At 41.1% G+C, this 11,150-nt stretch overlaps 1 protein-coding gene and 1 non-coding gene across 2 annotated transcripts; both read left to right on the top strand.

Annotated features, from left to right (window-relative positions):
- The first annotated feature begins 1,278 nt into the window (after positions 1 to 1,278).
- Positions 1,279 to 2,574, top strand: LOC106322519 (ribonucleoside-diphosphate reductase small chain C). The gene has a single exon (XM_013760573.1). The coding sequence runs from the start codon at positions 1,439 to 1,441 to the stop codon at positions 2,435 to 2,437; it is 999 nt and encodes a 332-aa protein (XP_013616027.1). The 5' UTR covers positions 1,279 to 1,438; the 3' UTR covers positions 2,438 to 2,574.
- A 223-nt stretch (positions 2,575 to 2,797) lies between these two features.
- Positions 2,798 to 2,878, top strand: TRNAL-AAG. Its single transcript has one exon. It is a non-coding gene; the product is annotated as a tRNA-Leu (tRNA).
- Positions 2,879 to 11,150: the final 8,272 nt, after the last annotated feature.

Genomic DNA, 11,150 nt, shown 5'->3' with positions numbered 1-11,150 from the left:
AAAACAATTACTAACTTATTTAGTTTAGTCAAATATAAAATTTCGAGAGCTAAATTTCCAAGAAAAAAATATATCATAAAAGTAATAATAATTCATAGAAAACTAATGCAAAAATTAAAAATTTTAGTATGTTGTTTCATTTTAAAATAAATTAAAAAAGACAGATTAATATATAAATAGTACAATTACATCAAATTGCATCAAATTATAAAATTTTAATATAATATTATATACAAATAAAAAAATTAGTATCAAACATCTATATTATAAAATCAGCGATATATGAGTTTACGTTGAACACATGTTAAATCAAACATCCGCGCGGAGGCGTGAATCAAGTTCTAGTTTTGGTTACAGTAGAAGTTTCAGTCTACTTGCTTAAAAATTGAAAATTCGTCATATTTTGGAGAGAGTTAGAAGTTGTTACAAAGAATTTAGAACTAAAAATTTTGAAAGCAGATAGAGATCAATTTACGTTATAGGCATTTTGAGTTTACGAAGAGAAATAATTGTTTCAAATATTGTGAATTCATGGGTGTGATGTGAGAAATTTTAGGGATTTTTAGTTTATATTTATTTATTTAAGAAAAAAACAATTGAGATAAATAGACGGAAATGATTTGCACTATTTGATTTTTTTGCAGTTATGATTTAAAATATTTGTCAAGCAAATCCTACGTGTCAAAATTTTATTGGTGATCTGATATGTGATTTAGTGTATAAGAGATTTTTCTTTCCCTTCTTCAGCTTCTCTTCCTCCATTTGATACGTTTGGTCACAGAACTGAAACAGTATTTTTCAAACAATGGGATAATGTGAGGTTTGTGATGGACCGATATCTATTTTGAAACCCCACATGAACATCTAGACAAAATAGAGCCACAGGGGGTTAACGTGTGTTGTGTCTCATGATTGAGTATGACAAACAACAGCTTATTTTTAAGCCATACCCAAATTTACCTAGTACATAATGAGCTCACAAAATGGGCCTTACGTCGAACATTTAAATTGAAGCACTTTAGTTAGGTCAAGTCAAACTTGTATTCCCGTTTATCACCTTGGGCTTAAAAACGAATATAACGTGAAGGCACGTGTTAACTCACAACAATTCACAACAAGACACGCGAATCACAAAATGTCGGTATTACCCTTTAAGACTTATCTGGCGAATTTATCAAACGTTGCCGCCAAGGCGCCAACTTTATTACTTCCCTCGCTTCCCCACGCCAAAACTTAAGTCCAAATGACGATAATACCCTTCATCTTCCCCAACAAGCCTCCTCGAAAATTTCAAAACGTTTCGACGGCTCCCTCCACCCTTTCCCTCTTCTCTTCAAACCCTTTCGCCTCCATCATAAATATTCATCCCTAGATCCCAAAATCAAACCATCAAACCACATCTTCAATCAACCTCTTCCCCTCAAAATCATCAACAAACATGCCTTCCATGGCCGAAGAGCCGCTCCTAACCCCAACCCCAGACAGATTCTGCATGTTCCCAATCCACTACCCGCAGATCTGGGAGATGTACAAGAAAGCCGAAGCCTCCTTCTGGACCGCCGAAGAAGTCGACCTCTCCCAAGACACACGCGACTGGGAGAACAATCTCGACGACGGAGAGCGCCACTTCATCAAACACGTCCTCGCCTTCTTCGCCGCCTCCGACGGGATCGTTCTCGAGAATCTCGCCACCCGGTTCATGTCCGACGTGCAGGTCTCCGAGGCGCGCGCCTTCTACGGGTTCCAGATCGCGATCGAGAATATCCACTCGGAGATGTACAGTCTCTTGTTAGATACGTACATCAAGGACAACAAGGAGAGGGACCATCTCTTCCGCGCGATTGAGACCATCCCTTGCGTCGCGAAGAAGGCCCAATGGGCCATGAAGTGGATCGACGGATCTCAGACTTTCGCCGAGAGGATCGTGGCGTTCGCTTGCGTCGAAGGGATCTTCTTCTCCGGTAGCTTCTGCTCGATCTTCTGGCTCAAGAAGCGTGGGCTCATGCCGGGGCTCACCTTCTCCAACGAGCTGATCTCGCGAGACGAAGGCCTTCACTGCGACTTCGCGTGCCTGATCTATACCCTCTTGAGGACGAAGCTATCGGAAGAGCGCGTGAAGTCGATCGTGTGCGACGCGGTGGAGATCGAGAGGGAGTTTGTCTGCGACGCGCTTCCTTGCGCGTTGGTGGGGATGAACCGGGACTTGATGAGTCAGTATATTGAGTTCGTGGCGGATAGGTTGTTGGGTGCGCTTGGGTACGGGAAGGTGTACGGTGTGGCGAATCCGTTTGATTGGATGGAGTTGATCTCGCTTCAGGGGAAAACGAATTTCTTCGAGAAGAGGGTTGGTGATTACCAGAAGGCTTCCGTCATGTCTAGCGTTAACGGAAACGGCGCGTTTGATAACCATGTGTTCTCGCTCGACGAGGATTTTTAGATTTGATATAATTTAGTTGTTGTTACGGTTTGATCTTTGTAAAATTCCCGTGTGTGTTCGTATTTTTAATTAATGGAATACTATAAGCTTTATCTCTACTTTCTCCCGGCTTAATCTCCATGATTAATGGTGTTATTCCATACCACTCATTTATAATTTATAGACTTATAAGCTTCAAATTAAATTGATAATGACGAAAATTATCTCTTTAGGGACAACTAAATATTAACACATTGTTCTACTTTAGACAAGCTGAAGTCATCTCTAGTTTCAATTACATCAGCAATGTTATTTTGCATGTGGAGTATGTAAATGGAATACATTTATTAAAACTAAAGTGTATTCTTTAACAAACAACAAGTTGATATGGCCGAGTTGGTCTAAGGCGCAGGATTAAGGTTCCTGTCCGAAAGGGCGTGGGTTCAAATCCCACTGTCAACATTCTCTTTTTTTTTCCTTGTGTTACTACACTGACGTGTCACACTCTAAATTTCGGATTCTGAGGTTTGATTTGTGATTTTTCCTTCTTTGGAAGAGAGGTACTAATGAAATGAGCACAATGAGTATCATCAATCAGTTCGTATCCGATTATCATCAAAACTAAAGTATGAGAGTAGATAGGAGAGTTGCTTTGCCTATGATAAAGTTAGGCCTAGCCTTTCGGTGGACCGTTCAGTTTCGGTACAAGTGATTCGGATTTTTGAATTTTCGGTGTTATGCTCAAAGGTATCATTTGGGTTTTACTAATTATCGGATCGGGTTCGATTCGGTTCCTTCCGGGTTCAGTTTGGATTGGATGTAACCAATGTTTAAAATCATCCAAAAATATATTTTTTAAACCTCAAAAATTGACAATTTTGTTTTCAAAATATATAAATTATTTACAAATCTAATTATAAATTAGTTAAACTATCTAAATTAACAAAAAAGTATTCAAAATAACAATTAAAACAAACTAAAAAATATTTTGAATATTCTAAAATATCTTAAAATATATGAAAACATTAACATATTTAACTAATTTTGGATATCTTAAGTTCCTAACTCGGATTTCGGTTCGGTTATGTTATAACCAAACACCCAAATACTAAGCTCATAAGTCCCGTTCGGATATTTTTGTATAACAGTTCGGATTCGGTTTCGGTTTTTCCAGTTCGTGTTTAGGTAAGTACTTCAGGTTGAGGTAAAAACGCCCAGGCTTAATAAGAGTTATGATCTCAAGCTGTGGCAATGTTGTTTCACCTTACAACAAATACAATCCCATTCGCATAATTTTGCCTTTAGACTTTCTTATCTTTTTACTTCACTTTATTTTATTTGCATTCATGAATCAGCGAGAGAGACAAGATGCTCATCTTATTACACATACCTTAATCTCCACAAGCTCTGAAATTTTTCAGCACCTCCAATAAAGCCTGGATGTTGTTGGTCAGTTCCGGAAGCTGCAAATATTTCAAACTCTTTCAGCATTTGATTCAAAGAATTAGTTCCAAAGATCGCTAGGTCAGGCAAACAAACTATACTATATAGACACATAACCAATAAGATATACTCATATTCCATTTCAAAATACAAAAGTTAAAAAGCACAATGATAGTAACCCAATGATCATTAAGTTTATTTTTTCCTCACACACGTCTAAAGGTTTATTAATAGAATCATCTAATGGAACAGTGTCATGGACAAGAGACATCGTAAAAAGGTAGGGAACACAACCAAACAATTTGACAAACTATTACCTGAAACACAATTATTCTTGTGCATGATCTTAAGATGCAGAATTAGATGTAGGAACTTGTTTATTCCATTAGGTTTCAAAGTTAGCACTATAACACATCCACCTAAAACTAGGAAATTAGATTTGATATAATTAATTGTTGTAATATTTTTGCGGCTATTATTGTATTTTATTAATTAATGGAATAGTATAAACTTTCTCTACATTAATTATCCCAGCTTAATCTCATGATTTAGGGTGTAATGCCGTTCATTTACATATACTTGTTAGATTTAAGCTTTAAATTAAATTGAGAATGACGAAGTGCACCATCAAGAACACAATATGTAAGCTCATGCATTCATGTTGCTAGCTCGTATATGGTCGATAAGCTAGGCCTAGAGACAACAATTTCCCTAGGCCTGGGACTTTGGATATTCGGACCGGGTTCGGGTAAGATCCATTCGGGTCCGGGTCTTTCGGATAAATGAATTTTCTAACCAATAGGTACTTGGTAGATTTCGGTTCGGGTTTCGGGTCGGATACAGTATAGAAGAATACATATAAGCTGAAGTGGTTTGGTGGTAACATAGCCACTTTTCTACCTATCCAACCTGGGTTCGAGTTGTGGTGATGACACTTTTTCTAATATTCTGGGTTTTAGGCTATCCATTTCGAATTAAATGGGTACCTGATCAGGTTTCGGGTACGGAACCGACCCGATACCCATAGGTATTAGAATCAATGACCCATCGGGTTATATGGCCATATCTGAAACCGAACCGGTCCATTTCGGGTCGGATCCGGTTTGAGTAAACGGTTCAGTTAAAAGTCCCAGCCCTATATAGAGATAAGGATGTACCTTGGAGATAAAGATAACTATTTGTATTGTAATTATCTATAGTCCTAATCTCCTTAGGTTTAGGAAATCCTCTTTGTATATAAACACGATATCGTACATCAATAAAGGGGACAATGTACATTCTATTTTATCGTATCAGAGCTAAGACACGATCCTTGATCTTTCTCTGCTTCCGCTTCCTTGCTTACCAAATACTACTATATCAAAATCGAGTTGATCATCATCTATGACTTCAACATCGAGTTCTTCTACTTCTTCTACTATGGAGAGTTCTCCATCAGACTCTCATTACGTCCTACACCACTCCGACAATCCTGGTGCCCTAATTACACCAGTTCTTCTTAAAGGAGATAACTACTCTGAGTGGGCAACGGAGCTTTGGAACTCTCTCCAAGCCAAACAAAAGATCGGATTTATCGATGGCTCAATTATTAAGCCGACGTCTAACCCTGATCTTGCCCGCTGGACTTCTACAAACTCAATGATAGTTGGCTGGATCCGTACGTCAATCTATCCCCAAGTTCGTTCAACTGTGTCTCACGTTGCAGATGCTTCGAAGCTTTGGGAGTCTCTCAAACAATGTTTCTCAGTCAAGAATGCCGTCCGCAAGCACCTCCTTGAGGATGAAATAACTAATTGCAAACAAGATGGTCAATCCGTTCTTGAATACTACGGCCGTCTTTCTAAGCTATGGGAAGAAATTCAGAACTTCAAGCCTTCCGTGTGCTGCTGCTGCAGGTCTTGAAAAAGAACGAGAAGATGCTAAAGTTCACAAGTTTCTTTTCGGTCTCGATGAAGTGAGATTCAACACTATACGATCTCAAATCATTGACGAAGACCCTCTTCTTGATCTAAACATCGTGTACTCCACAGTTATTAGAGCTGAACAAAATATCAACAACATGAGAGCCGCTGATACAAAGCAAGACGCAGTAGGGTTCTCAGTCAAAACAGACCTCTCTACAGCTCATATTACTGCCGCAGCTGCTGTGTCCCGAAGTCGTGATCCTAATCGCTGCTGCACGCATTGTAAGCATACCGGTCATGAAGCTTCAGAATGTTTTCTCCTACATGGTTATCCGAAATGGTTCCTAGAACAACAACAACAGCGCAACCCTTCTAGGAACTTCTCTGGAAACAGGGGCCGCAGTGGTAGATCTTCTAACTCTGGTGGTCGTGGACGTGGTCGCGTAAATGCTGCATCTGCCTCCGTTACTGCTCCATCGTCTTCCTCTACAAATGATCAGATTTCAGCCCTCATCAGCCTGCTTCAGTCACAGCAATCACAACTCTCGACTGACCGCTTGTCTGGTAAAGCCAAACTCTCTGATGTTATTATAGATACGGGTGCATCACACCACATGACAGGCTACTTGTCTCTATTACAAGATGTCATTGATATTATACCATCTGCGGTTACATTCCCAGATGGAACGGCCTCGCGTGCTACAAAGATTGGCCGAGTGTCTCTTACCAAAGATTACAAACTTCTAAATGTTCTTTATGTGCCAAACTTCAATTGCACTTTGATCTCGGTATCGAGACTACTAAAGAAAACTGGCTGCATTGCTATCTTTACTGACACTCTTTGTGTTTTACAAGACCGTTTTACGAGGACCCTGATTGGAGCCGGTGAAGAACGGAGGGGGTGTACTATTTCAAGGGCGTGAGAGTTGCTCGTGCACATCAGACTTCTGCGAAATCTATTTCTCCTACAGTCCTATGGCATCGACGACTTGGTCACCCATCCTACAAAGTGCTTTCTACATTACCTGTTCTTTCCAGTTTAAAAGTTGATTTTGAGGATTCACATTCATGTGATATTTGTTTTCGTGCCAAACAAACACGATCAGCTTTTCATGATAGTTATAATATAGCTTTGGAGCCTTTTTCTTTAATACACTGTGATGTTTAGGGTCCATATAGAACACTCTCATCATGTGGAGCTGCTTATTTTCTTACCATAGTTGATGACTACTCTAGAGCTGTGTGGACGTATCTTATGTTGGAAAAATCAGAAGTCCAAAATCTGATCAAGAACTTTTGTGTTATGAGCGAAAGACAGTTCGGGAAACAAGTTAAAACAATCAGAACAAATAATGGCACCGAGTTCATGGTCTTATCCTCCTACTTCCGACAGCATGGCATCCAACACTAAACCTCGTGTGTCGATACACCCCAGCAGAATGCTCGTGTAGAACGCAAACACCGTCACATCCTTAACATTGCACGTGCTCTCCTCTTTCAAGCTAAGCTCCATGTTACTTTTTGGGGCGAGAGCATCCTCACCGCCGCACACCTCATTAATAGAACACCATCTGGCGTTCTACATGGCAGTACCCCCTACGAGTTACTACATGGTTCCAAGCCCTCCTACGACTCCCTACGCATCTTTGGCTGTCTTTGCTACGCCCATCGTCGCCCTCGCAACAGCGATAAGTTTAGTGATCGCAGCCGCAAGTGCCTCTTTGTTGGGTATCCTTATATGAAGAAAGCCTGGAAACTATATGATCTTAAAAGCAATGAGTTCTTTGCAAGTCGTGATGTGGTCTTTCTTGAAGATCAGTTCCCAGGAATTCCAGATACAACCTATGTTACACCACCGGTTTATCAACCAGATGCTGCAGATGATGAATGGCTCTTTCCTCCTACTCCGATCCTGTCTGAACCGACCATTACCACTTCACCGGAAACCCCCAGTGATACTACTGTACCGGTAATCACTAATCCTTCCCCACCTGTTGCACAAACAGCAGTTGATACTACAATACCTTTAACTCCTGATACGACCTGTACCATACCTTCTCCACCCAGCTCTCCGGTTGTGCCACCAACCACCACTTCTATTACTACTACAGACGCTCCTCCATCGCCTGGCCTTCCTGAGCTACTAGGACGAGGCCACTGCAACCCCAAACCATCAGTCCTCAAAGACTATGTTTGTTAATGCTTCCAAGACTAGCACACCCCCCCCACCGTCTCTCTCGTTTCACCGTCCTCTTTTCCAGGTCTTCCTATCTCGGTCTCAGGTAATACTCCTATTCCCATTATATCCTATTTGGCTCAAGCTAATTTTTCAGCTGGACATAAAGCCTTCTTGGCTGCCCTCATTGCTATGAAGGATCCTAAGTCCTTCAAAGAAGCTTGTCTTGATGATGTGTGGAATGATTCTATGACTGATGAGTACACATCGCTTGAGGCTAATCACACTTGGGACGTTACTAACTTGCCTCCTGGCAAAAAGGCGATAGCGTGCCAATGGCTTTATAAAACCAAATTTGATGCACTTGGTAAGGAAACTCGCAAGAAATCCCGCCTCGTAGCCTGCGGTAATCGTCAGCGCGAAGGACTAGATTACACAGATACCTTCGCCCCGTTGCAAAACCCACTACTGTTCGCTTGCTTCTTCAAATTGCGGCTGCTAAGAGATGGGAACTTCACCAGATGGATGCTCATAATGTGTTCTTGCATGGTGATTTAAAAGAAGAAGTGTACATGAAGATGCCTCCTGGCTTCCAAGACCCTGATCCAACAAAGGTGTGTCGCTTACGTAAATCTATTTACGGGCTTAAACGGTCCCCAAGATGCTGGTTTGAAAAATTGAGCACTGCCTTGAAGTCCTACGGTTTAAAACAGAGCAGAGCTGGCTACTCCCATTTCTCCTTGGTTAAAGATAAAATTTCTTTACACATTCTCATCTATGTGGATGACTTCATAATAGTGGGTAATGACCTTTCTACAATACAACGCTTCAAGAATTATCTACACGAGTGCTTCCACATGAAAGACTTGGGCAAGCTCAAATACTTCCTTGGTATTGAAGTTGCCCGTAATAGTGATGGAATCTTCATCTCCCAACGTAAGTATGCGTTAGACTTGGTTACTGAAGCCGGCCTTCTTGGAGCTAAGCCGTCTCTGGTTCCCATTGAACTCAATCACAAGCTACTTCTCTCTCAATCTCCTCTACTCACTGATCCTGCCCAATATCGTCGCCTTATCGGCCGGCTCATCTACCTTACTTTCACAGGACCCGACATTGCTAATACAGTGCACGTCCTTTCGCAATGCATGCAGAAGCCGCACCACGATCATTGGAATGCTGCTCTGCGTACGTTTCGTTACATCAATGGCTCTCTGAGCCAGGGAATACTACTTCGTGCTGACTCCGACCTTCGTGTTACGGCGTTCTGTAACTCTGACTGGAACACATGCCCAATCACTCGGCGTTCTGTCAGTGCCTACATTGTCCAGCTTGGTCATTCTCCCATTTCGTGGAAAACAAAGAAACATAAGACAGTGTCCATGTCCTCTGCCGAAGCCGAGTATCGTTCCAGGGCTTTCACCTTAAAGGAACTTAAGTGGATCAAACAACTACTTGCAGCTTTCGGAGTTCGTCATGATCATCCTATGGGGCTTTTCTGCAACAGTAAATCTGCCATCTATATTGCTGCCAACCCGGTATTTCATGAGCGCACTAAACACGTCGAGTCTGATTGCCATTTTGTACGTGATTCAGTCATCGAGAAGCTTATCACAACAGAGCATATTACTACAAACAAACAACCAGCCGATATTCTTACAAAGACTCTACCTTCTACTACATTTACTTATCTTTTTTATAAGTTGGAGGTTCATAATCTTTCACCACCAACTTGAGGGAGGGTATATAGATAAGGATGTAGCTCGGAGATAAAGATAACTATTTGTATTGTAATTATCTATAGTCCTAATCTCCTTAGGATTAGGAAATCCTCTTTGTATATAAACACGATATCGTACATCAATAAAGGGGACAGTTTACATTCTATTTTACCCTTCATTTTCCTTTGCTGTGGGAAATAAGGCTTCTTTTTGTAATGAATAAAATCAAAATGGGATTCAAGTTTCTGACTATCACGACCAGGTCAAGGTGGTCTGTGTGTGGTTTCTAATGCAAGCGTCTTACCTCTTACTGGCCATGCATGGACAATTTCCACGGAGACCACACACAATGGACGCTCCAAGCCTCCTACCACTGTTCTTTTACTTTCGACAGTCTCTAGCTCCTCTTAAGTTTTCCCAGTTACATCAGCAAAGTCATGTGGCACGTGGAGTATATTTTATAGAATTATTAAGAATAAAGTATATTCTACAGTAAGTATAATGTTGATATGGCCGAGTTGGTCTAAGGCGCAGGACTAAGGCTCCTGTCCGAAAGGGGGTGGGTTCAAATTCCTCTGTCAACATTCATTTTTTTTTTCCTGTGTGTTCCTGTGTCACGGTGTGGCCCAGCTTATTCAAGTTATGTGGCACACTATAAATTTCGGATTCTGACGTTTGATTTGTGAGTTTCCCTTTTTCTTTGGGAGAGGTACTATACGATTATCAACAAAAACAAAGATAGAGAGTAGATATGAGAGTTGTTTTGCGTATGATAAGAGTCATGCTCTCAAGCTGTGGCATTGTGGTAGACCGACAATGCTGGACCGGACCTTGGCCGCTTGCAACGAGGCAGTACATACGTGTACCAATCTCCTCGCCTACTTAATGTTTCATCTTACAACATCTCATTTTATTTTATATGCATTCATGAACCCGAGAGAAAGATGCTCATCTTATTACATACCTTGATCTCCAGAACTTCTGGGTTTTTCAGCGCCTCCAATATAGCCTGAATGTTGTGGTCAGTTCCGTAAGCTGCAAATATTTCAAATTTTCTACCTCTTTCAGCATTAGATTCAAAGAATTAATTCGAAAGAGGAGTACCTAGGTCAGGCAAACAAATTCCATTTCAAAATCCAAAGGTAAAAAAGCACAATGAAGGTAACCAAATGATCATTAAGTTTTTTTTTTTTCACACACACTTCCAATAGAAGCATCTATAATGGAAATTTGGCATGGACTAGAGACATGTGTAGGAGATGGATTACATCCCTCCACAAGGCCCATCGAATAACAGGCCCTAGCCCGGCAAGCTTGACCAGTTTAGTCGGCTTAAGCGGCTAAAGGTGTCGGCTCGATCCCAAAGTACTTTTAGCCGATCAGCTAAGCCGACTAAATACGCTCGGCTTATAGAGAACAGTACCAAGGCCCGCATACTCGGCATTTAATGACAGGGCCCAAAGGACGACACGATTAGGGCATCACGGACGGTT

Source organism: Brassica oleracea, chromosome C2 (genome assembly GCF_000695525.1).
Source record: "Brassica oleracea var. oleracea cultivar TO1000 chromosome C2, BOL, whole genome shotgun sequence".
Classification (NCBI taxonomy): domain Eukaryota; kingdom Viridiplantae; phylum Streptophyta; class Magnoliopsida; order Brassicales; family Brassicaceae; genus Brassica; species Brassica oleracea.
The sequence above is the reverse complement of the archived record's forward strand: the minus strand, read 5'-3'. Positions and strand labels throughout refer to the sequence as shown.